Below are 27757 nucleotides of genomic sequence, written 5' to 3' on the forward strand. Positions count from 1 at the left end.
GACCAAAAAGGTAATCTGTGTGTGGAGGTGGAAGATGTGGGTATGGTTCTTAACGAATACTTTGCATCTGTCTTCACAAAAGAGAGGGATGATGTAGACATTGTAGGTAATGAGGAAGAGTGTTAAATATTAGATGGGATAAACATAGTGAGAGAGGAAGTATTAAGGGGTTTAGCACCTTTGAAAGTCGATAAGTCGGCAGGCGTGGATGAAATGTATCCCAGGCTGTTAAGAGAAGCAATGGAGGAAATAGCAGAGGCTCTGACCATCACTTTCCAAACCTCTCTGGCTACAGGTGTGGTGCCAGAGGATTGCTAACATTGTACCATTGCTTAAAAAGGGAGAAAGGGATGGACCGAGTGATTACAGGCCAGTCAGCCTAACCTCGGTGGTGGGAAAATTATTGGAAAAAATTCTGAGGGACAGTATAAATCTACATTTAGAAATGCACGGATTAATCAGGGACAGTCAGCATGGATTTGTTAAGGGCAGGTCGTGTCTGACTAACTTGATTGAATTTTTTGAGGAGGTAACAAGGAGGGTCGATGAGGGTAGTGCGTTTAATGTAGTGTATCTGGATTTTAGCAAGGCTTTTGATAAGGTTCCACACGGCAGACTGGTCACAAAGTTAAAACCCATGGGATCCAGGACAAAGTGTCAAGTTGGATGCAAAATTGTCTCAGTGGCAGGAAACAAAGGGTAATGGTCGAAGGGTGTTTTTGTGACTGGAAGGCTGTTTCCATGGGGTTCCGCAGGGCTCAGTACTGGGTCCTTTGCTTTTTGTGATATATATCAATGATTTGGACTAGAATGTAGGAAGTATGATTAAGAAGTTTGCAGATGATACAAAAATTGGCCGTGTGGTTGATAATGAAGAAGAAAGTTGCAGACTGCAGGAAGATATCAATGGACCGGTCAGGTGGGCAGAACAGTGGCAAATGGAATTCAGTCCGGAGAAGTGTGAGGTAATGCATTTGGGGAGGGCTAACAAGGCAAGGGAATACCCAATAAATGGTAGGACACTGAGAAGTGTAGAGGAACAGAGGGGCCTTGGACTGGAGAATTTAAGCTATGAGGAGAGATTCGATAGGCTGGGGTTGTTTTCTTTGGAACAGAGGAGGCTGAGGGGAGACTTGACTGAGGTGTATAAAATTATGAGGGGCCCAGATAGAGTGGATAGGAAGGACCTATTTCCCTTAGCAGAGGGGTCAATAACCAGGGGGGCATAGATTTAAAGTAATTGGTAGAAGGTTTAGAGGGGAGTTGAGGAGAACTTTTTTCACCCAGAGGGTGGTGGGGGTCTGGAACTCACTGCCTGAAAGGGTGGTCGAGGCAGAGACCCTCATCACATTTCAAAAGTACTTGGATAAGCACTTGAAGTGCCGTAACCTGCAGGGCTACGGACCAAGAGCTGGAAAGTGGGATTAGGCTGGAGAGCTCTTTGTTGGCCGGCACAGACACGATGGGCCGAATGGCCTCCTTCCGTGCCGTAAATTTCTATGATTCTATGATTACCCTGTAATAAGGGTAGGATTGCATATTTGTTTTATGATATGGAGAGCAGTTGGGAATTGATTGAATCTCACCTTTGAAAACTTTATTGTGTTCATTTGGAAATTTCTTGCAAAATAAACCAGTTCATAACTGGCCTCATTTCACGAGTGTACTTTTTAATCTGCTTTCCAAAAAGATAGGAGAAAGCATGTGGCACGCAAGATCATAATATCAAGAACACCCAATGTGGGTCATGCCATTGGAGAGTAAAATGTAGGCCCATGAGTTTGTATCGTGCCCGCTTCCTCCTGATATACGAACCTAATAGCTGGGCTGAGGGGCAGTAACACAGTAATCAGTGGTATCAGCATGGTATGTACCATTGTCTGAGCTGTTGGGGTGTAACATGAGGATTGTAGCTTCTCTCCTCTTCTTGGGCAGTCCCTCGGAACCGAGGATGACTCGCTTCCACACTAAAAATGAGTTCTCAGGTGACTGATGAGTCCAATGTGGGACCTACAGTCTCTGTCACAGGTGGGGCAGACGGTGGTTGAAGGGGCGGGTGGGTGGGGTGCTTGGGTTGACATGTGCTCCTTCCGCTGTTTGCACTTGGCTTCCGCTTGCTCCTGGTGAAGAGACTCGAGGTGTTCGGCACCTTCCCGGATGCTTCTCCTCCACTTTGTGCGGTCTTGGGCCAGGGATTCCCAGGTGTCGGTGGAGATGTTGCACTTTTTCAAGGAGGCTTTGAGGGTGTCTTTGAAGCGTTTTCTCTGCCCACCTGGGGCTTTCCTGCCATGTCGGAGCTCCGAGTAGAGCGCTTGTTTTGGGAGTCTCGTATCGGGCATGCGGACGATGTGACCGTCCATCGGAGCTGATCGAGCGTGGCCAAAGCTTCGATGCTGGGGATGTTGGCCTGAGCGAGAACACTGATGATGGTGCGCCTATCCTGCCAATGGATTTGCAGGATCTTGTGGAGGCAGCGTTGGTGGTACCTCTCCAGTGCTTTGAGGTGCCTGCTGTACATGGTCCATGTCTCTGAGGCATACAGCAGGGTGGGTATCACTGCTGCTCTGTAGACCATGAGCTTAGTGCCGGGTTTGAGGTCCTGGTCTTCAAACACTCTCTTCCTCAGGCGACCAAAGGCTGCACTGGCACACTGAAGGCGGTGTTGGACTTCGTCATCGACGTCTGCCCTTGTTGACAGTAGGCTCCTAAGGTATGGAAAGTGGTCCACGTTGTCCAAGACCTTGTCGTACATTTTGATAATCGGGGGGCAATACTGAGTGGCGGGGGCAGGTTGGTAGAGGACCTTTGTCTTATGGATGTTTAGTGTAAGGCCCATGCTCTCGTATGCTTCGGTGAAGGTGTTAACGATGGTTTGGAGTTCGACCTCAGAGTGTGCGCAGTCGCAAGCGTCATCTACATATTGTAATTCGACAACAGAGGATGGGACGACCTTGGATCTGGACTGGAGGCAACGGAGGTTGAACAGTTTGTTCTGTAAATTAGCTCCACTCCAGCGGGGAGCTTACTGAGGGTGAGATGGAGCATTGCAGCCAGGAAGATCGAGAAGAGCGTTGGTGCGATGACACAGCCTTGCTTGACCCTGGTTCGTACGTGAATTGGGTCTGTGGTGGATCCGTTGGTCAGGATCACGAGGATTATAGTACAATGATCAGAACTGAGGAGTGTAACACATCAGCCTGTGGTATGGTTATGTTATGCTTTCTTTAATTTGTTCTTGGGATGTGGGGAACGCCGACAATGCCGCATTTATTGCCCATTCCTGGTTTTCCTGAGAAAGTGGGAACCTTCTCTCTCTCTGCTGCATTCTTTGTGCTGATGCTGCTTCCACAACGGTGTCAGGTACGTAATTCCCGATCGAGTCACACACCATCCTGACTGGACAGATATTGTGTTCCCCTCATTAACCCAGAGAGAATGAAGGAACTGCAACATGTGTCCACCTCACAATGGTGTGTGACTTGGTGGATAACCTGAAGGTGATGGTGTCCCCATGATCACATAACGTTACAGCTCAATTTTTACCCCAACACCTTTATTCGTGTAAATGGTTTGACAATAATTGAGGTCTTCTACAAAGTGATGCCTAGCTTTATTCTCTGCTATATCTGTGTTAGCCTAAAGTCAATCATTGTAATTGTTTACCGAATATGTGGAAAGACTTTTATCGACAGGTTCATTTACAGGAACATATTCATTTAAAAACAAAGATAAACAGAAGCAAGATGGCAGACCAAATACCATCCAGTACCCATGGAGACTGGAGCATCCGTGATATTTCCATTAAAACAACAGTGCCTGAAGTCATTGTAACACCTCGATTGCCAGTTTGGTGGTTGGTGTCAAAATCAACAATCATCAGAATATTGCTCACATTATCCGACCGTACTGCTAAATATGGTTTGGATTGCAATCACAATATTAATCCTCTCAGTAACCCATTCTTAGGGCTTGCGGGAAATGTTTGGAAGTGATTGGAATCGAGCACCTCCGCCAATCTTCCATTTAAATGCAAACGGATGGGTCAGGGAGGGATGTGCTCGGGACACAGGCACCTGTTTCCTTTGCTCAGTCACCTGCTAACCTGTTTACCAATGTGCTCTGCTTACAGGTTAAGGCTACCTGCAATCACTGGGAGAGGACAGCAAGTTGGCCAGCCCCACTGGAGCAGAAGTCAACGTATCGAGGGCTCACCCTCCCTTTCTTCTCCCTCAGTCGTTGAACGTGCTGTTGCCTCACAAACCTGTTGTTGAGGTGTCGGGAAGCAAGGGGGAAGATAGTGGTATAAGAACATAAGAAATAGGAGCAGGAGGAGGCCATTCGGCCCCTCGAGCCTGTTCTGCCATTTAATGAGATCATGGCTGATCTGATCTTGGGCTCCGCTCCATTTCCCTGCCCGCTCCCCATAACCCATCACTCTCTTATTGTTCAAAAATCCACCTTAAATATATTCAATGACCCAGCCTCCACAGCTCTCTGGGGCAAAGAATTCCACAGATTCACTACCCTCTGAGAGAAGAAATTCCTCCTCATCTCCGTTTTAAATGGGCGACCCCTTATTCTGAAACTATGCCCCCTCGTTCTAGATCCCCCCACGAGGGGAAACACCCTCCCAGCATCTACCCTGTCGAGCCCCCTCAGAATCTTATATGTTTCAATAAGATCACCTCTCATTCTTCTAAACTCCAATGATTATAGGCCCAGCCTGCTCAACCTTGCTTCATAAGTCAAGTATGTGAAGAGCTCCATAATAAATCCATTTAATTTTATTTGTATGTGGTGTGACTTTGGGTAGTCTTGAAAGGTTCTTAGTGATAGTTTGGAACAGGAGCATGGCAAGTTTAATCCACATCTTTGGCTACTTTCTCACAACCCCCACCCCCTACCCCTCTTCCAATAGGATAGCTAGAGAAATATCTATATTTTAAGAAGATAGAACATGTTCAGGGAACTATAGACCAGTCATCTTAACATTGGTGGTAGGAAAGATAATGGAATCCCTACAAAATGTAGGGGGTGGTGTTTGGGGTCAGCTTTGCCTCTGACTTATGAGTGGTTCGAATCGCTCCCACTCCCTTGGTTCTAGACCTGGGACTTATTTGGAGGCTGTAATGAAATTGCAGCAGACAACTGAATTTTGGTGAAAGAACTTTGATCTTTATTTGAGAAAGAAAATACACAACACAATAATCTTAACACTCTAAATTGGGGGAGCACTTTGGAATATACGAGGGAAAATAATAATAGACAGAATAATTCACCCCTCCCAATCCCACTTCACTAGCTAAGTTGGGCTCCAGAGGACCAGGGATAATGCTTACCAAATGAATCCTTGACAGTTGAGCTGGTTCGCGGTTTCGGGGTTCGCTGGATGTGTTGGTTGGTGCCTGCTGTACCCCGGACACGGTAGAGGACTTCAACTGCATGTCTGGTGATGTTCTGGATCGCTGACACTGTTGAGAACTTCTGTAGAAAACTGGTGCTTCCAGAAAGAGAGCACTCCTGTTGCTTCCAGAGAGAGAGAACTGCTTTTCTGAACTGACTGCTGAACTCTGTAGAGAGAGAGAACTGCTTGAACTGCTCCTTGATGATTTCCTTGATGAACTCCCCTCGATGAACTAACTGCTTTCTTGTAAAAAACAGGCCTCCAATTATATTATTCGAGGCCTGCTAATCTTCGTGCCAGGAGGACAAAGGGATTAATTAAGAAAGGGAAAATAGAATATGAGAGTAAGCTTGCAGAGAACATAAAAACTGACTGTAAAAGCTTTTATAGATATGTGAAGAGAAAAAGATTGGTGAAGTCAAGCGTAGGTCCCTTGCAGTCAGAATCAGGGGAATTTATAATGGGGAACAAAGAAATGGCGGACCATTTAAATACATATTTTGGTTCTGTCTTCACAAAGGAGGACACAAATAACCTCCCAGAGATGTTGGGGAACATAGGGTCTGATGAAAGGGAGGAACTGAAAGAAATCAGTATTTGTAGGGAAATGGTGTTAGGGAAATTGATGGGATTGAAGGCTGATAAATCCCCAGGGCCTGATAATCTACATCCTAGGGTACTTAAGGAAGTGGCCCTAGAAATAGCAGATGCATTGCTGATCATCTTCCAACATTCGATGGAATCTGGAACAGTACCCATGGATTGGAGGGTAGCTAATATTACCCCACTATTCAAAAAAGTTGGTAGAGAGAAAATGGGGAATTACAGACCGGTAAGCCTGACATCGGTAGTAGGGAAAATGCTAGAGTCCATTATAAAAGATGTAATAGCAGAGCACTTGGAAAACAGTGACAGGATCGGACAAAGTCAACATGGATTTACAAAAGGTAAATCGTGCTTGACTAATCTACTGGAATTTTTTGAGGATGTAACTGGTAAAATAGATAAGGGAGAACCAGTGGATGTGGTGTATTTGGACTTTCAGAAGGCTTTTGATAAGGACCCGCATAAGAGATTAGTGTGTAAAGTTAAGGCACATGGGATTGGCAGCAAGGTATTTGTTGTATCCGTGTGTTAATGAAGACACGGAATGCAGGAGTTGGTTTACATGTGTTTACTGGACAAAGTCTGGAGGTGAACTAAAAGATACAAAACACGATACAGGCTTATATAGCCCGAGTGGCCATTACCGGCATTACAGTACACAGGGGCTCTTAAAGGCACATACACCACAATTCCTCCCCTTTTAGACAACCAGTACATAACATTTTAAGTAATTGTTATTTAACATGTTTACAAGAACAATAATCTACATATTGCTGCAGTTAATCAATTATAAGTCAGTCTCTCTGGAGGCTTCCTGACTCGGTCCGGATAACGCCTCGGTGGTGTAGTAGTTTTCGGTGGTGTAGTAGGTTCTTTTGGCAAGGTCGATTCGGCTGGAATGACAGTGTCTGGTTCATCTGGTTCTAGCATCACCGGATCGGAGGTAGAGACTATGGGTATCTCTGCTTCATCATCAGGTGTATAGAGTTGTGGTGTAGGTTGTCCCTTTTCGGATGAATCTATGATCTGGTCAGCATGGCGCCTTATTATGCTTTCTCTAATGTCCACGGTATACATCAGCGGTCCTAGTCATGTGCAAATAGTTCCAGGCTGCCATTTCTCGGTACGGTAGTCCCGGGCCAAAACTTCTTGACCTATCTGGAAGGTTCTAGTTGGCCTTTCATTCATGCCTTGAAATTGCCGGTTCTCTACGTCCCTTCTGATGTTTGGCTTGATCAAATCCAGCCGGCATCTTAGTCTTCTATTGAAAAACATCATGGCGGGAGTCTGGTTTGTAACCATATGTGTTGAATTCCTGTATGCAAACAAGAAGTTATCTACCTTATGCTGTAGATTTATGTCTTCATTACCCATGGCCTTTATGGCCTTCTTGAAGGTCTGGACAAACCTTTCAGCCAATCCATTGGTGGTGGGATGGTATGGGGCGGACGTGTAGTGCTTAACCCCATTGTTTTTTAAGAACTTCCTGAATTCTTCGGACACAAATTGTGGTCCATTATCAGAACAGATCTGTTCAGGCATCCCATTCCTGGCAAATATGGTCCTTAATACTGTGATGGTTTTTTCCGTGGTGGTGGAGGACATCTTTATTACCTCCGGCCACTTGGAGTGTGCATCAACCGCGATTAAGAACATTGAGTCCATAAACGGACCAGCAAAGTCGATGTGTACCCTTTGCCATGGAGATGAGGGCCACTCCCATGGATGTAGAGGGGCTTGTGGTGGGGCGTTTTGGACCTTCTGGCATCCTAGACAGCCCTTGGTCATTTCTTCAATGTCTCCATCGATACCTGGCCACCACACAAACGCTCTGGCTAGATTCATCATTTTCACTCCACCCAGATGCCCCTCGTGAAGCTCCTTTAGCACTTTATCCTGGAGTTTGGGTGGAATCACCACTCTGGATCCACACATCAAGGTTCCTCGGCACACTGACAGCTGTTCCCTTCTTTGCGAGAATGCTGGCAACAGTGGTTCGCCATGTGCTGGCCATCCCTTCACCGTTAAATCGTAGACTCGTGAGAGAGTCGGGTCATTTCTCGTTTCCTTTTCAATGGCAGAATTTGTTACTGGTAGACATTCTACTATGGTAGAGTGGAACATTTCCACTGGGTCCACTGTAGGTGCCTCTTCTACCGTTGGCAACGGTAGACGCGATAAACCGTCAGCATTTCCATGCTGTTTTGATCCTTTGTATTCTATGCCATATCGGTGTGCCCCTAGGGAAAGGGACCACCTCTGTAGCCTTTGTGCTGTCATAATGGGAACGCCCTTTTTAGGGTTGAATATGGAGACGAGGGGTTGATGGTCAGTCAACAAGGTAAATTTTTGTCCGTGTAGGTAATGGTTGAATTTCTTCACTCCCCATACCAGGCTGAGTGCTTCCCTGTCGATCTAGGCATAGTTACGCTCAGCTGAGTTCAATGAGCGTGACGCAAAAGCTATCGGCCGTTCTGAGCCATCAGGGAATCTATGTGATAATACCGCTCCTACGCCGTAAGGGGATGCATCGCACGCCAGTCTGATTGGCAGTGATGGGTTGTAATGAGCCAAAACTTCCTTGGACGTGATCAAGCCTTTACATTTATGGAAGGCACGTTTACAGTCCTCGCTCCATTCCCAAATTACTCCCGTTTGTAGCAGTTCGTTAAGAGGGTGCAGAACAGTTGACAAGTTCGGTAAAAATTTATGGTAGTAATTTATCAATCCCAGGAACGACCTTAATTGTGAGACATTTTCAGGTGCTGGTGCTTTTATGACCGCTTCAATTTTCTCAGGGGACTTATGCAACCCTTCTTCATTAATTATGTGGCCACAATATGATATTTGTTTCCGGAAAAATTCGCACTTGGGGCAGCTTGCTCGTAGGCCCCGTTCTTTCAGCCTAGTGAGCACCTTCTCCAAATTGGCAAGGTGTTCGTTGTCATTTTCTCCTGTTACAAGGATGTCGTCTAGGTAGCATTGAGTCCCAGGAATCCCTTGCAGGACTTGTTCCATAGCTCTTTGCCAGATAGCTGGAGCTGATGCTATTCCGAAAACCAGTCGATTGTACTGGTACAGGCCTTTGTGTGTGTTTATTGTGAGATACTTTTTAGAGGCCTCCTCAACCTCCATCTGTAGATATGCCTGTGCCAAGTCAATTTTTGTGAAACGTTTCCTTCTGGATATAATATCTTCTATCCTCGGAAGAGGATACTGTACCGTGTGAAGGACTGGGTTTACAGTCACCTTGAAGTCCCCACAGATGCGAATTTTTCTCTGTTCTTCAGATTTATCATTATTTAACATTTTCTTCATGACCGGGACGATGGGTGTTGCCCACTCACTCCAATCTATCTTGGATAACACGCCTGTCTTTTCCAAATTCTCCAGCTCTGCCTCGACTGCTGGACGAATTGCGTATGGCACCGGCCTTGCCTTAAAAAACTTGGGAATTGCCGCATCTTCCACCTTTATTGAGGCGGTGACGCCTTTCAAGGTTCCTAGTTCCTGTTGGAACACTTCTTTGGCGTTGGCCAAGATGTCTTTTAATCGTTCAGGTATGATGTCATCATCATTTCTTTTCTTACTGGTCACCGTCAGTGCCTGAATGGAGTGCCAGTCCAAACGTATCTTCCTGATCCATTCACGTCCCAACAGCGGTGGACCACCATCTTGCAGAACGTATAAATACAACTTCTGTATTTCCTTGCCGTTGTATACAACAGGCACCTTTACTTTCCCTTTGGGGTATACTTTCTGCCCCGTATATGTTTTCAAGATAATGGATGTGTCTTTCAAAGGTATATGCGGAAATAGCTGCTCGCAATCCCGTCTACTTTTGACGGTCAGAGCTGATCCTGTATCTAGCTCCATTTTAACTGGGGACCCCGCTATCGTGAGGGTAACCCAAATGGTCTGGTAATCTTCTTTGGCAATTACATTATGTAATTTGAGAGAGCTTAGTCTCTTGTCTCCGGAGTCGCTATCGCTCTTCTGGTCTTCGGAGCTACTGTCCGTCATCATTTGTACCTTTCTGTACTTTTCCTTATTGATTTTTTTTCTGTCAGTGGATTTTTTGTTTCCAAATCGGCATACATGTGTAATGTGTCCCATCTTTCCGCATTGCCTGCATGCTTTGTCCTTGAACCAGCAGTCCCTCTGGTCATGGGTGGATCTGCCGCAGCGATAACATCTCTCGAAACCCCGTGTCATTTCATGGGTGCCGAAGTCCTGTGGGTTTTGCTGTATCTCTGCAGCTCCTCTTGCTGCTGCTTCGTATGATACAGCTACACTGAAAGCCTTGTCCAGTGTCAAATCTTTCTCAGAAAGTAGCTTTTTTTGTGTTCCTTCACTTACGAATTTGTCTCGTAGAGAATCTGCCAGTCCTGCCTCGAATTGGCAGTGTAGGGTATCAACAATCTCCTTAAAATTCTTGTCCATCGGTTTGGCTGGAGTGATTAAGTTTCGTAACAGCCTGTATGTCCTTGCGCCCATTAGATTTAGAAGTACCGATGCCTTTTTATCATCCTTTATTTCATTCGCTGTGCAATATACTTCCACTCTTTCCACATATGTGGCCCAATCCTCTACATCACTATCGAAAGTAGTAATGTTGCCAGTCTTAGGCATCCTGAAAAAAAAATGGCGCCACCCGCGCTTTCCTTTCTTCCTTGCTGAAAAAAAAAATGGCGCCTCCCGCGCTTTCCCGCCGCTGTTGCTGCTGACAATGCTGTTCTCCGCGGTTTTTATTTGTACAAATATTTTTAATAGTCGGAGACTTGTTCCCGCCGGACTCTCTGGGACTTTCCCCGCCCTCTGCGTGGTCCGAACGCCGACCTGCTTTGCAGAGCTGGCCGTCTCCAGAGTGCTCCACCCTTCGTATTTGTTTGCCTGCGCCTTCACTGCTTGGCCCTGCTGTAGAGCCAGCCGATTGAGCCCCAGCCCGCCGCCCAGGAAGGATTATTGCAGTACCTGCCACCAGCCTGGCTAGCTGGTGAAACCACATTTTTTTTTTTTCTTTTTTTCTTCTTTCTTCTTTCTTCTTCCTTCTGCCTTCTTCCTTCTTCCTTCTTCCTTCTTCCTTCTTCCTTCTTCCTTCTTCCTTCGTCTGAGAAATCGATCTCCTTGAGGTGCTGCCGAATTGCAGGTAAGTCCGTTTCCAATTCGTCGCCACTGTTGTATCCGTGTGTTAATGGAGACACGGAATGCAGGAGTTGGTTTACATGTGTTTACTGGACAAAGTCTGGAGGTGAACTAAAAGATACAAAACACTATACAGGCTTATATAGCCCGAGTGGCCATTACCAGCATTACAGTACACAGGGGCTCTTAAAGGCACATACACCACAGTATTGACTTGGATAGAGAACCGGTTGGCAGACAGAAAGCAAAGAGTTGGAATAAACGGGTCTTTTTCCGAGTGGCAGGCAGTGACTAGTGGGGTACCGCAGGGATCGGTCCTTGGACCCCAGCTATTCACCATATATATTAATGATCTAGACAAGGGAACTAGATGTAATGGCCCTGAAATTATGATCGGGAGCTTGCCGCGCATGCAAGCCCCCGATGTGCACTCACCCTGCGCGCCGACATCTGAAGCCCAGGCCTGCTCGCATTTCCTGTCACTGGCCCGGTTCAGATGTCGGCGCGCTGTGCTAACCTGATCCAGCGGCGTAGTTAGTGCGATGTGCCGGCTGGGATCAGGTGAGCACTGTGCAGCCAATCAGGGGAGGGGAAACTGCATTCATGAGTTTGAGAGTAAGAACTGTCAAACTCATGAAAAGTATGGGCTGCCAAAACACTATTAAACTTTAAATAAAATTTTAAAAAACATCCCACTGATTATATTAACTATAAATAAGTTTAAAAAAATATTTTAAACAATTAATCAAATTTTTGAAAAAAATAAATTTTTTAAAAATAGGGTCTAAAACTAAACTTACCTTACTGTAGATTCTTTAAAAATAATAAACCTGTGGAAAAAAAAATTCTAAATTGTACTAAAAGCCCACTTACCTGTAAAACTAAGTACTTACGTCTGGTTTTTCCACGCGTAAAAACCGGAGGCCTTTACACTCAGGCAACTCTGAAAAAAAAAGGAATTTCACTGCGCACGCGCTGCCTGTGCAGTCGCACGCGTTCTGCCTCTGAACCCCTTGGGTCAGAGGACAGGAAATGCCGGTTTTCAGCGCATGCGCTGTGCATGCTGAAAACCGGCAATTCCTCCGGGCACACGCCTGAGTACCCCATCCTTACTCACGCGTTGTGACAGGAATTACTGGGCCAATATCTCCAAATTTGCAGACGACACAATGGTGGGTGGGCGTGTGTGCTGTGAGGAGGATGCCGAGAAACTCCAGGATGATTTGGACAGGCTGGATGATTGGGCAAAAGCATGGCAGATGCAATATAACGTGGATAAATGTGAGGTTATCCACTTTGGTGGCAAAAACAGGAAGGCAGATTATTATCTGAATGGCAACAGATTGAGAGAAGGAGAAGTGCAACGAGACCTGGGTGTCCTTGTGCACCAGTCGCTGAAGGTAAGCATGCAGGTGCAGCAGGCGGTTAAGAAGGCAAATGGTATGTTGGCCTTCGTAGCGAGAGGGTTTGAGTACAGGAACAAGGATGTCTTGCTGCAGTTGTACAGGGCCTTGGTGAGACCACACCTTGAGTATTGTGTGCAGTTTTGGTCGCCTTATCTGAGGAAGGATGTTCTTGCCATGGAGGGAGTTCAGCGAAGATTCACCAGGCTGATGCCTGGGATGGCAGGAATGACGTATGAGGAGAGATTGGGACGATTGGGCTTGTACTCGCTGGAGTTTAGAAGAATGAGAGGGAATCTCATTGAAACTTATAAAATTCTGACAGGACTGGACAGATTAGATGCAGGAAGGATGTTCCCAGATGGTCGGGGAATCCAGAACCAGGGGACACAGTCTAAGGATAAGGGGTAGGAATGAGGAGGAACTTCTTCACCCAGAGAGTGGTGAACCTGTGGAATTCTCTACCACAGAAGGCAGTAGAAGCCAATTCATTAAATATATTCAAGAAGGAGTTGGATATATTTCTTAAGGCTAAAGGGATCAAGGGGTATGGGGAGAAAGCAGGGACAGGGTACTGAATTTGGATGATCAGCCATGATCTCATTGAATGGTGGAGCAGGCTCGAGGGGCCGAATGGCCTACTCCTGCTCCTATCTTCTATGTTTGTATGTAAATCAATCCTGGTGTATTGTTAGATTTTGGTCGGGCTCGTTAATTTTGATTGGTTTGAATTGTTTAATTGGTTTCGGGATGGTCCCATCGATCTTAAGATTTTTAAGAACGTGTGAAGTGGTTTCGGGATGGTCCCATCGATTGTTTAACCTCTTGTTTAATTGCAGTAAAGTTGTCTTTTCCTGTGGGGGCCAAGGTTCTTTTGTTGGTTGGTGGCATGTTTTGCATTATGCAAAGTTTTGGATGGTTCTGTAAAGCTGTTCTTCCATGGGTCTATTCTTAGCATGTAAATGTCTTGATAGGGGCTGAGTGACGTTTACAGTTTCCCCCAGACAGTTTGATTCCCTCGAATACTACATAGGTAGATCCCAAATTTCCTAAAACATGCCTGCATGTCCTTTTAAAATGCCAAGTCTGGTTTTGACCTTGAATCTCCCTGCTGGGCCCAACATGCTTTTTATCCTCCTGTAGTTTTTAGCAAGGGTCCAAAATCACTTTAATATGGTTTTTCTTTCGTAATGGGGGATCTGTAAATTTTGAGAATCATACAGAAAGGAAAAATAGAAAAATGTTTAGAAACCTATCTAGAAAATATAATAATGAATAGTCAGCATGGATTTCAAAGTCTTGCTTGACCAACCTAATTGAATTCATTTAAGAGGTAACAGAGTAGACAAGGGTTATGTAGTAGTTGTAATATATCTAGATTTCCAAAAGGCCTTCAATAAGGTGCCACATAATATACTAATGAATAAGGTCAGAGCATGTGGAATCAGGGGACAAGTAGCAGAATGGATAGCTAGCTGGCTACAAGACAGAAAGCAGAGACAAGAGGTAAAGGGTAGCTATTCAGAATAGCAGAAGGTTGGAAATGGGGTCCCACAAGGATCAGTGCTGGGAGCACTGTTCACAATTTCATAGAATCATAGAATGGTAACAGCACAGAAGGAGGCCATTCAGCCCATCGAGCCCGTGCCATCTCTCTGCAAGAGCACTTCAGCTAGTCCCACTCTTCCACCCTTTCCCCGTAGCCCTACAAGTTTTTTTCCTTCTAGTACTCATCTAACTTCCTTTTGAAAGCCATGATTGAGTCTGTCTCCACCACCCCTTCATGCAGTGAATTTCAGATCCTAACCACTCGCTGTGTAAAAAAGTTTTTTCTCACGTTGCCTTTGGTTCTTCTGCCAATCACCTTAAATCTGTGTCCTCTGGTTCTCGACCCTTCCGCCAATGGGAACAGTTTCTCTCCATCTACTCTGCCTAGACCCCTCATGATTTTGAACACCTCTATCAAATCTCCTCTCAACCTTCTCTGCTCTGAAGGGGGTTTAAACTAACTGGGGGGGGTTTAAACTAACTTGGCAGGGGGATGGGGTACAGAGTGGAGCTATAGTAGGGGGTGATTTACAGCCAAATACAGAGGGAAAAACAAGTCAGCTGGGAAGGCAGAGCAAATATGTGAAGGCAAAAGAGAATATGGCAGGGCTGGAAGGCATTTATTTTAATGCAAGGAGTCTTGCAAATAAGGTGGATGAACTGAAGTTGTTGTTGAACACATGGGAGTACGATATTGTTGCTATCACGGAGACATGGTTGAGGGAGGGTCAGGACTGGCAGCTCAATATTCCGGGGTATAGAATCTTCAGGCGAGACAGAGGGGGGTGTAAAAGGGGAGGGGGTGTTGCAATATTAATTAAGGAGTCAATTACTGCTGTAAGGAGGGATGATATATTAGCGGGTTCCTCTAATGAGGCCATATGGGTAGAACTTAAAAACAAAAAGGGGGCAAGCACTTTGCTGGGAGTGTACTATAGGCCCCCAAACAGTCAGGGGGAGATAGAGGAACAGATATGTAGGCAAATCTCAGAAAAGTGCGAAAATAATAGGGTAATAATAGTGGGGGATTTCAACTTCCCCAATATAAATTGGGATAGTCAGAGTGTGAAAGGCTTAGAGGGTGCAGAATTCTTAAAGTGCATCCAGGAGAGCTTTTTGAGCCAACATGTAGAAAGTCCTACAAGAGAGGGGGCGGTACTGGACCTAATTCTGGGGAATGTAGCCGGGCAAGTGGTGGAAGTGTCAGTAAGAGAGCATTCTGGCGACAGTGACCATAATTCGGTGAGATTTAAGGTGGTCATGGAAAAAGACAAAGACGGCCCGGAAATAAGGGTTCTAAATTGGGGGAGGGCCGATTTTAATATGATAAGGCAGGATCTGGCCAAAGTGGACTGGGAGCAGCTACTTATAGGAAAATCCACATCAAAACAGTGGGAGACTTTCAGAAGGGAAATAGAGAGAGTACAACGCCAACTTGTTCCTGTAAAGGTCAAGGGTGGGACCAACAAGCAAAGGGAACCTTGGATGACAAGGGATATACAAAAATGCATTAGAAATAAAAGGGGGGCTTTTGGCAGTTACAAAAGACAAAAGATGGAAGAAGCCCTAGAGGAGTATAAAAAGTGCAGGGGCATACTTAAAAAAGAAATTAGGAGGGCGAGGAGGGGCCATGAAATAACACTGGCGAGCAAAATAAAGGAAAATCCTAAGATGTTTTATAAGTATATTAAGGGCAAGAGGATAACCAGGGAAAGGGTAGGGCCCATTAGGGACCAAAGTGGCAATCTGTGTGTAGAGCCAGATGATGTAGGCAGGGTTTTAAATGAATTTTTTGCATCTGTGTTCACTATGGAGAAAGACGATGCAGACATAGAAATCGGGCAAGGGGACTGTGACATACTTGAACATATTAGCATCGAGAGGGAGGAGGTGCTAGCGGTTTTAGCAGGCCAAAAAGTGGATAAATCCCCAGGCCCGGACGAGATGTATCCCAGGCTGCTGTGGGAGGCAAAGGAGGAGATTGCAGGGGCTCTGACACAAATTTTCAGAACCTCTCTGGCCACAGGGGATGTACCAGAGGACTGGAGAACAGCTAACGTAGTACCATTATTCAAGAAGGGTAGCAGGGATAAACCAGGGAATTACAGGCCAGTGAGCCTAACATCTGTGGTAGGGAAATTATTGGAAAAAATTCTGAGGGACAAAATTAGTCTCCACTTGGAGAGGCAAGGATTAATCGGGGATAGTCAGCATGGCTTTGTCAAGGGTAAATCATGTCTGACAAATCTGATTGAATTTTTCGAGGGGGTGACTAGGGGGGTGGATGAGGGAAATGCTGTGGATGTGGTTTACATGGACTTCAGTAAAGCTTTTGACAAAGTCCCGCATAGGAGACTGGTCAAGAAGGTAAGAGCCCATGGGATCCAGGGTGCCTTGGCGTGTTGGATCCTAAACTGGCTGAGTGGCAGGAGGCAGAGGGCAGGAAGGAAGGGGAGGTGGGGTGGCTATGTTAATAAAGGAAGGAATCACTGTAATACAGAGAAATGATATTGGGTCAAAGGATCAGGATAATGAAACAGTTTGGGTGGAGATAAGGAATAATAAGGGGAAAAAAACACTAGTGGGTGTAGTATATAGGCCTCCGAACAGTCGCAACTCGGTTGGACGGAGTGTCAATCAGGAAATAGTTGAGGCTTGTAATAAGGGAACATCTATAATTATGGGGGATTTTAACTATCATATAAATTGGACGAATCAAATTGGGCAGGGCTGCCTTGAGGATGAGTTCATTGAGTGTATTAGGGATGGGTTTCTTGAGCAGTATGTAACTGAACCAACCAGGGGGCAAGCAACCTTAGATCTGGTCCTGTGTAACGAGACAGGATTAATTAAAAATGTCCCAGTAAAGGATCCCCTTGGAATGAGTGACCATAACATGGTTGAATTCCATATTCAGTTAGAGGGTGAGGAGGCTGTATCTCAAACAAGCGTGCTAAGCTTGAATAAAGGAGACTATGAAGGTATGAGAGCGGAATTGAGTAAAGTGGATTGGGAAAATAGGTTAAAGGATAAGACGATACATGATCAGTGGTGTACATTTAAGGAGTTATTTTACAAATTCCAAAAAAAGTATATTCCACTGAGAAAAAAAGGGTGTAAAAGAAAAGACAGCCATCCGTGGCTAAGTAAAGAAATTAAGGATAGTATTCGACTAAAAACAAGGGCATATAAGGTAGCCAAATCTAGTGGGAGGATAGAGGATTGGGAAAACTTTAAAAGACAGCAAAAAATAACAAAAAGATTGATTAAGAAAGGGAAGATAGATTATGAAAGTAAATTAGCAAAAAATATAAAGACAGATAGTAAGAGTTTTTATAGTTATATAAAAAGAAAAAGGGTGGCTAAAGTAAATGTTGGTCCCTTAGAGGATGAGACCGGGAAATTAATGGTGGGAAATATGGAGATGGCAAAAACACTGAATGAATATTTTGTATCAGTCTTTACAGTAGAGGACACCAAGAATATCCCAACACTTGACAAGCAGGGGGCTATAGGGGGGGGAGGAGCTAAATACGATTAAAATCACTAAGGAAGTAGTACTTGGTAAAATAATGGGACTCAAGGCGGATAAATCACCTGGACCTGATGGCTTACATCCCAGGGTTTTGAGGGAAGTGGCGGTAGGGATTGTGGATGCATTGGTAATAATCTTCCAAAACTCCCTGGACTCAGCAAAGGTCCCGGCAGACTGGAAAACTGCTAATGTAACACCCTTATTTAAAAAGGGCAGTAGACAGAAGGCTGGAAACTATAGACCGGTTAGCCTAACATCTGTGGTAGGTAAAATTTTGGAGTCCATTATTAAGGAGACAGTAACAGGACATTTGGATAATCATAATTTAATAAGACAAAGTCAGCATGGTTTTATGAAGGGGAAGTCATGTTTGACAAATTTGCTGGAGTTCTTTGAGGAAGTAACATATAGGGTGGATAAAGGTGAACCAGTGGACGTAGTGTATTTAGACTTCCAAAAGGCATTTGACAAGGTGCCACACAAAAGATTATTGCTTAAGATAAAAAATCACGGGATTGGGGGTAATATTCTGGCATGGATAGAGGATTGGCTATCTAACAGAAGGCAGAGAGTTGGGATAAATGGTTCATATTCAGACTGGCAATCAGTAACCAGTGGTGTTCCGCAGGGGTCAGTGCTGGGTCCCCAACTCTTTACAATCTATATTAACGATTTGGAGGAGGGGACCGAGTGTAACACATCAAAGTTTGCAGATGATACTAAGATGGGAGGGAAAGTAGTGAGTGAGGAGGACATAAAAAACCTGCAAGGGGACATAGACAGGCTAAGTAAGTGGGCAGAGATTTGGCAGATGGAATACAATACTGGAAAGTGTGAGGTTATGCACTTTGGCAGGAAAAATCGTAGAGCAAGTTATTATCTTAATGGCAAGAAACTTGAAAGTACTGAAGTACAAAGGGATCTGGGGGTCCTGGTGCACGAAACTCAAAAGGCTAGTATGCAGGTGCAGCAAGTGATTAAGAAGGCCAATGGAATGTTGGCTTTCATTGCTAGGGGGATAGAATATAAAAATAGGGAGGTATTGCTTCAGTTGTACAAGGTATTGGTGAGACCGCACCTGGAATACTGCATACAGTTTTGGTGTCCATACTTAAGAAAGGACATACTTGCTCTCGAGTCAGTACAAAGAAGGTTCACTCGATTAATCCCGGGGATGAGGGGATGGACATATGAGGAGAGGTTGAGTAGATTGGGACTCTACTCATTGGAGTTCAGAAGAATGAGAGGCGATCTTATTGAAACATATAAGATTATGAAGGGGTTGGATCGGGTGAATGCAGGGAGGATGTTCCAGATGATGGGTGAAACTAGAACTAGGGGGCATAGCCTTAGAATAAGGGGCTGCTCTTTCAAAACTGAGATGAGGAGGAACTACTTCACTCAGAGGGTGGTAGGTCCATGGAATATGCTGCCCCAAAAAGCTGTCGAAGCTACATCATTACATAAATTTAAAACAGAAATAGACAGTTTCCTAGTAGAAAAGGGAATTAAGGGTTACGGGGAGCGGGCAGGAATTTGGACATGAGTCTAGGTTCGGATAGGTCATGGCCCTGTGGGTAGCGGAGCGGGCCCAGGGGCCGTGTAGCCTGATCCTGCTCCTGTTTTCGTGTGTCTAATGCTGTTAGATTCAGGAGATAGTCCTGTCATAGTGGATTGGCGGTTAGGATCAGATCAGCCATGATCTTATTGAATGGCGGAGCAGGCTCGAGGGGCCAATTGGCCTACTCCTGCTCCTATTTCTTATGTTCTTATGTTCTTATGGTCGAAGGTTGCTTTTGTGACTGGAAGCCTGTGTCCAGTGGGGTACCTCAGGGGTCGGTGCTGGGTCCCTTGTTGTTTGTGATCTACATAAATGACTTGGATGAGAATGTAAAAGGTATGATCAGTAAGTTCGCAGATGACACGAAAATTGGTGGGGTGGTAAATTGCGAGGAGGAAAGCCTCAGGCTACAGGACGATATAAACGGGTTGGTCAGATGGGCGGAAAAGTGGCAAATGGAATTTAACCCTGAAAAGTGCGAGGTGATGCATTTTGGACGGACAAATAAGTTAAGGGAATACACAATGAGTGGTAGGACCCTAGGAAGTACAGAGGGTCAGAGGGACCTTGGTGTACATGTACATAGATCCCTGAAGGCAGCGGAACAGGTAGATAAGGTGGTTAAAAAGGCATATGGGATACTTGCCTTCATTAGCCGAGGCATGGAATATAAGAGCAGGGAGGTTATGATGGAGCTGTACAAAACGCTGGTGAGGCCACAGCTGGAGTATTGTGTGCAGTTCTGGTCGCCTCACTATAGGAAGGATGTGATTGCTTTGGAGAGGGTGCAGAGAAGATTCACCAGGATGTTACCTGGGATGGAGCGCCTCAGCTATGAAGAGAGGCTGGACAGGCTGGGGTTGTTTTCCTTGGAGCAAAGAAGGCTGAGGGGGGACCTGATTGAGGTATACAAAATGATGAGGGGCATAGATAGGGTAGATAAAGAGGAACTTTTCCCCTTAGTAGGGGGGTCAATAACAAGGGGGCATAGATTCAGGGTAAGGGGCAGGAGATTTAGAGGGGATTTGAGGAGGAACTTTTTCACCCAGAGGGTGGTTGGAATGTGGAACTCAATGCCTGAAAGGGTGGTAGAGGCAGGAACCCTCACAACATTCAAGAAGCATTTGGATGAGCACTTGAAATGCCATTGCATACAAGGCTATGGACCAAATGCTGGAAAATGGGATTAGACTGGACAGGGATGGATGGGCAGCGTGGACACGATGGGCCGAAGGGCCTCTTTCTGTGCTGTAAAACTCTATGACTCTATGACTCTATGAGGAGAACAACCCCAGCTTCTCCAGTCTATCCCCGTAACTGAAGTCCCTCATCCCTGGAACCATTCTTATAAATTTTTCTGCACCCTCTCTAAGGCTTTCACATCCTTCCTAAAGTGTGGTGCCCAGAATTGGACACAATACTCCAGTTGAGGCCGAACCAGTGTTTTATAAAGGTTCATCATAACTTCCTTGCTTTTGCACTCTCTGGTCTCAAATTTCATCGGGCCGTTGAGGCGGGATTGGAGGCATGTGGGGGGTTAAAATCGTGAAATTGGGGGGGCACGAACCCATCCCGCCCCCAACCCGCCTCCATGCCCGTTTCCCAGGAGGCGGGTACCCGACTTGTGCTGGGAGCCGTCTCCCTGAGGCGGGAAGGGGATTAGTGCCAATTAACTGTCTGTTAACAGGTAGTTAACAGGCAGTTTTTAGCCTAATCTCTATTTTTATCCCTGAAGTGTGGGCTTCCCGATGGCTCCAAACCACGCCAAGTTAGCGAGGCGGACCGTCAGGCTGAAGGGCTGGGAGGGTTCGAGATGTCCGGTGTTCAGGTGAGTGATGTGTGCATGAGTACAGAGGTAAGTGTGTTTGGTGTGTGTAAAGTGTTTAAAGAAGTTTTACTTACCTTTACAGCCTTCCTTCCTTCAGGTCTCGGGAGTCCCTCATCTCACCGGCACTGAAAGCAGAATGGCCGTGAGCTGTCAAAACCTGCAGCCTCTGCTTTCTGTTCTGGAGAGATCTCTAAATCAGCCTGAGAGGAAGGAATTAACTTAGTGTACAGATTGTCAGTGTTTGACAGCTTCAAAGAGCTGTCAAATGCTGATATTTCATCTGTCAAAAGCTCTTGACAGATGAAATGTCAATCTGTGACATCACCTGTTGCCGGGTGGCCCTTAATTGGCCTGCTGAGCCCGCTGGGTGGGCTCAACAAGGTCAATCAAGTGAAAATCGAGTGGGTTGGCCACAACTCGATGGAGGCGGGACTACAACCCCGAAAGTTGTAGTCCCGCCTCCTACTCACCTCCATTGATAAAATCCAGCCCTATGCCTCTGTTTATGAAGCCCAGGATCCCGTAAGCTTTTTTAACCACTTTCTCAACCTGCCCTGCCACCTTCAACGATTTGTGCACACATACCCCCAGGTCTCTCTGTTCATGCACCCACTTTAAGATTGTACCCTTTAGTTTATAAATTTATTAATGATTTAGACTTTGGAATCAAAAACGCAATTTCTAAATTTGCGGACGGTACCAAATTGGAGGGGATAGTTAATACTTCAAATCCAACCACAGCAGCTGGGGAATTTAAATTCAGTTAATTAAATAAATCTGGTATAAAAAGCGAGTATCAGTAATGGTGACCATGAAACAATCGGATTGTCGTAAAAACCCATCTGGTTCACTAATGTCCTTCAGGGAAGGCAATCTGCCGCCCTTACCCGGTCTGGCCGATATGCGACTCCAGACCCAGAGCAATGTGGTGGACTCTTAACTGCCCTCGGAATTGGCCTAGCAAGTCACTCAGTTGTACTAAACCGCTACAAAGAAGGACTGCAGCGGTTCAAGAAGGCGGCTCACCACCACCTTCTCGAGGGCAATTAGGGATGGGCAATAAATGCCGGCCTTGCCAGCAACGCCCCCATCCCAGGAATGAATAAAAAAATACTGAGGAGGACAGCAACAAATTACAAGACGACATTAATATCAACATAGATAAATGTGAGGCATTAGATTTTGGTATGAAAAATAAGGAGTTCCCGTTATACTTGGAAAATACGAATCTAAATGGAGTAGAGGAGCAAAGGGATCTCAGAGTACAAATACACAAATCACTAAAAATAGCGACACAGGTTAATAAGGTGTGAGTCGGTCAAGTGACCACTCAGAGTTCTTGGACACGACACAAATAGGCAGCAGCCAGTATGTTTGAGCAATAGATCAGATTTATTAAGCTTACAGCGTAATTAATACTTAATATTAGGCGATAGTTTTAATGAGTAGCTCGCAGCCCTCGGTCTCTGGAACCTCTTGGACACAGGTGATGTCGTCGTAAGTCTGTTCCTTTGTTCTCGCAGTAAGTCTGTGTAAAGTTGTTCTTTGAGTATCGAGGTTTTAACCCTTTTATCAAAAGTTGGTTAGGCCAGTGTCCATATATGGTCTTTAACAAAATCACCTTTTTTAATTAGTTCTAATGGTCAAAATACCATTGTCACTCAGACTAAGGTAGAATCCCGCCTTTCCAGTATTTTTCTGTCAACCCTGTCCCACTGTCTTGTTATCTTGTTTATAGTTTTTCACCCCATTGGAACTTACCATATCTCTTTCATTTCATAGCCTCCCTGGTACAAGGTCTTTATAACAAGGGCCCATAACAGCGCTGTTTCACTAGTCTTGAGGTATCCAAACTATCTCACTTTAAACTATCAGATAAATACCTTAGCTCCATGATCTCTCTCATTTTATGTCCTTATACTAATTATTTTTAAAATATCTTTGCAATTAGTTTTGTTAAGCGAATTCTAATTTCTACTTAGCATCATAATATGTTATTTAGCAATTTAACCTTCACTCGCAGCCTATGGCTGTTTGTTATCAGAACTTAGTCAAAACTGCTTTTGACTGTCTTTGCAGCTGCATTTTGTACAAGTCTTAGCTTTTTAGTTACCCAGGAGTAATTATGGGTAATATTATTTGGTCAATGGCTACACTTGAAGTTATACATATATGATTCTCGCCTACTAAATATCTCTAAATATCAGCCTTTCGTACAAGCCCCTCGAGGATGAAATGTTTTAAACATTGATTCCTCGTCTACTTCAATCTATTCTCTGACTAGTGTTGCTGCAAATTGGAGTCCTCTAATTGAGGGGAATGGAGTGCTTCTCAAATGAGGTTTTATCCCCCTTTTCATTATAGGCCTGGGTGCTAACTATGACCCTCACAGGGGCCGACAACCGCCTATCCTCATGGATGGAGGACACCCCGGGGTCTCCCCAACCATCATGTCGGCCGTGCTGATATGTTTTGCCTTCTAGTGCGTCCCAGTCTATCATTTCTGCTCCGCCCGCTGTTCCTATTGCTGCATCATATGATCTGGCAGTAATGGCCCTGATCTGACCCCTTACTCAAATTCAATTCACTGTTCCGGTGTTCCAATTCTGCCCCGCCTGGGATATCCTCTGTTTCTTCTATCTTTCCTGATGTTACCCCACCTGGGGTCTCCTCTACAATGCTTCGGATCTTCTCTTTCAGTGTGCTCAATTAAATTGTTGGTGCTGGTTATTCATAGGCATGAGCATACAATTGGCTTATGTATCAAAGTCTTACTACACAGGTTATAGATATATCAAATACACTATCATTACAAGTTGGAGAACTACCAGAGCGTGTGAAATAATACGAACCTAAGGGTGTGCTGATATATTAAGCTCAATATCCCACCAGTGTGAATCGTTCCTTATGCTGTCAATTTCAAAACCTATTCTCGAGTTGTCTTGCTCCAAAATATAAAAATGCTTTAGGGAGGAGTTCAGTCACATCACAAGCTCACTGAAACCCTCAGACAACAGGGAAATGTCGTATCCGAATTGTGTCACATAATTGTGCAGCTCATACTTAAGTATCTCATTTACTGTCAGTTTCACTTGAGCATAGGTTTTGATATTGAGTAAAACATATTGGTTGATGGGACAGGTCCTGTTAGACCCATAAAGCATGGTAGTTGCGGTAGTAGTGACACAGGAGGCACCACCAAAAATCACCTCATACTGGATTCATACTGGTTTTTCCTATGCTCTGTTACCTACAAAACACAATTATTAGTCACAGTTAAATTCAGTCTTACAATCATTTCAAGTGACATTACAGTTTAACATCTAATCAACAAATCAATGAACTTAAAAATTCTCCAGATCTCTCTTTTACTCATATCCATCTTGTGGATAATTCTTACTAAAAATGATTTCTTCATGGCCCTCAATTGTCCCATTCCATGTAACTCTCCACTTCAATTTCAATTTCAATCCCTCGAACAGGTACCAGTGTGTTTAACTCTATTCTGATTGTTTCATTAATTAGATAGTTTCTCGATGGAGTATGTGTCAATGCTTTAAAAGTTGTCTCGCTCTCCTGAGCCACATTAACCATTTCATGTCTTGCTGTTGTCAAGTAACTGAGCATGTCTGAGACCTGTTCTTCAGTGCAGATTCACCACACATTCCCGGATGGTAATTGCCTCATACGTAACGAATCACATTTGCAAACTCATACCGGTATCTCAATATCATGCCACACGTGCCCTCCGAAGCCTTCTCGGGCTTCCAGGTGATCTTATCAAAAGATTGTCTGGAGGTCTTTGTTCATCTTCCACCGCATGGTCCCGATGTCTTGGGTAGAGGCCGGACTATAAAATTCAGTTTTCTTAAAAAGTTCATTATAGGCAGGGACACAAATGTCTCCAAGAGAAAGTTATCAATTTACTATTCTTAACTACACTTTCCTGACTTTCACCAGAAAGTTTGGAAAATTTCCATTTGGTGGTGTAATTCTCCTGTTTCTATCTCACACCATCAATCACTTCCTCGCTCCATTTTACACATCCCATTAATGATCATTCATATCTCATTCATGGGCCCTGGAGGAACTTTACTGTCTAGTACAATATTTAAGATTGAAAACATAGATCAAGCATTCTCACTTGGTCCCAGTTATTAACACTTTTTAATATCATTATTTTAGAGTATCTTTTATTTTCCCAAAAGTAACCCAATATATAGTGCCTGAGTCCATTTTGTTATTTCAAAATTATCCCAAAATCCAAAAAGCAGTATTGTTGAACTGACAGGTTTTGTCAATGTTCAATTTCATTTCTATCAATTTATCTTCCATTTCCAATTTCAGAAACAAGTGATTCCCAGGCTAGGTGACTTACACAAAAGTAAAATACTGCGGATGCTGGAAATCTGAAATAAAAACTGAAAATGCTGGAAATACTCAGCAGATCAGGCAGCATCTGTAGAGAGAGAAACAGAGTTAACGTTTCTGATCAATGGCCCTTCATCAGAACTCTTTTCTGAACTTTTTTCCAGCTCTGACGAAAGGTCATCGACCTGAAACGTTGGGCTGGATTTTCATTGAGGAGGCGGGTAGGAGGCGGGACTACAACTTTTGGGGTTGTAGTCCCGCCTCCATCGAGTTCTAGCCAACCCATGCGATTTTCACTTGATTGACCTTGTTGAGCCCACCCAGCGGGCTCAGCAGGTCAATTAAGGGCCACCCGGCAACAGGTGACGTCACAGATTGACATTTCATCTGTCAAGAGCTTTTGACAGATGAAATATTAGCGTTCGACAGCTGTTTGAAGCTGTCAAACACTGACAATCTGTACTCCAAGTTAATTCCTTCCTCTCAGGATGATTTAGAGATCTCCCCAGAACAGAAAGCTGAATGCTGCAAATTTTGACAGATCGTGGCCATTCTGCTTTCTGTGCCGGTGAGATGAGGGACTCCCGAGACCTGAAGGAGGGAAGGCTGTAAAGGTAAGTACATGTAAGTAAAACTTCTTTAAACACTTTACACACACCAAACACACTTACCTCTGCACTCATGCACCCATCACTCACCTGGACACTGGACATCTCGACCCCTCCAAGCCCTTCATCCCAACGGCCCGCCTCGCTAACTTGGCGTGGTTTGGAGCCGTCGGGAAGCCCACATTTCTACAATGAAAATAGGGATTAGGCTAAAAGCTGCCTGTTAACTACCTGTTAACAGGCAGTTAATTGGCACTAATCCCCTTCCCGCCTCGGGGAGGCGGGTCCCAGTGCGGGGCGGGTACCCGCCTCCTTTGAAACTGGCATGGAGGCAGGTTGGGGGCGGGATGGGTTCGTGCCCACCCCCCCCCCGATTTCAGGATTTTAACCCCCCACACGCTTCCCATCCCGCCTCCACGGCCCAATGAAAATCCTGCACATTAACTCTGTTTCTCTCTTCACAGATGCTGCCAGACCTGCTGAGTATCTCCAGCATTTTCTGTTTGTATTTCAGATTTCCAGCATCTGCAGTATTTTCTTTTTGTAAACTTGAGAGTGTCTGGTTTAGTCACCAATCACCAGATCTGGCTGGATTGCCTCAAGTGTTATCAGGCTGCACTTTCCTCTGGGAAAACCATAAACTGCTCCAGGGCCATCCTGGACAGTAAAGGTCGGTCTTCTCCATTTCCAACTGTCTCCTTAAATCCCTCTCCTCTGCCCACTTGACCTTCACCTCCAGCCAGTGTGAGTAGCTCTTGGTCACTAAGGTTGAGACTCTCTCTTCAGCTTCCTCTGTTGCTTCCCCCCTTCTCCTTTGCGACCAAGCCAAACCTCCCCCATGCCTTAGCCCTGGAACGTATGCCTATGCTCGCGTGCTCTATCTGTGACGATACTCCGCTTGTAAATTGAAGTTAAAGAATAACATTATTCTAATCAGAAGACTGAACTTGTTACTACACAAGTGAACAACAGAAGGTTGCTTTAAAACAAAAGGCAGCATCTTCGCCTGCCCTGGAGAAGGGCCTCTGCGGGTGGAGAGTTCCGCTTTCTGCTTTAAACTAAATAGTGGGGGGGGAGGATGCAGGTGAGCGGGAATTTAAGAAGTCAATGAGAAATGAGGAAGCAATAGAGCAGGATAGAGATGGGGGAAATAATAACCAGAGTGTTAAAAATAAGAGTGTAACAGAAAAAAAGGCCAACACAAGGAAAAATGGTAAAAAGACAAAGTTAAAGGCTCTTTATCTGAATGGATGCAGCATTCGTAACCAGATAAATGATTTGACGGCACAAATAGATACAAATGGGTATGATCTGATCGCCATTACAGAGACGTGGTTGCAAGGTGACCAGGGCTGGGAACTGAATATTCCGGGGTATTTGACAATTCAGAAGGATAGACAGAAAGGAAAGGGAGGTGGGGTGGCTTTGTTGGTAAAGGATGGGATGAGTGCAGTGGTGAGAAGTGATATTGGCTCAGAAGATCAAGATGTAGAATTGGTTTGGGTGGAGATAAAAAATAATAATGGGAAAAATCTCTGGCGGGCGTAGTCTCCAGGCCCCCGAACAGTAGCAATGCTGTTGGACAGAGTATAAATCAACAAATAATGGAGGCCTGTAAAAAAGGTACGGTAATAATCATGGGTGATTTTAATCTCCATATTGATTGGACAAATCAAATTGGCCATGGTAGCCTGGAGGAGGAGTTCATAGCGTGCATCCGGGATGGTTTTCTAGAACAGTATGTAATG

At 44.8% G+C, this 27757-nt stretch overlaps 1 protein-coding gene across 1 annotated transcript in view; it reads right to left on the reverse strand.

The window, feature by feature from the left end:
• Positions 1-171: 171 nt before the first annotated feature.
• The window catches only part of LOC147123827 (uncharacterized), a gene marked incomplete at its 5' end in the record, with an annotated part of 31533 nt that continues 3947 nt past the window's right edge, over positions 172-27757 (reverse strand). Inside the window, one exon of the mRNA XM_085967338.1 lies at positions 172-225. Within this exon, the coding sequence (XP_085823464.1) occupies positions 172-225 (54 nt within the window). The remainder of the gene's footprint in view (positions 226-27757) is intronic.

The sequence above is a fragment of the Somniosus microcephalus genome, chromosome 2 (assembly GCF_052327205.1).
Source record: "Somniosus microcephalus isolate GS21.2 chromosome 2, FLI_Smic_1.0, whole genome shotgun sequence".
Lineage (NCBI taxonomy): Eukaryota > Metazoa > Chordata > Chondrichthyes > Squaliformes > Somniosidae > Somniosus > Somniosus microcephalus.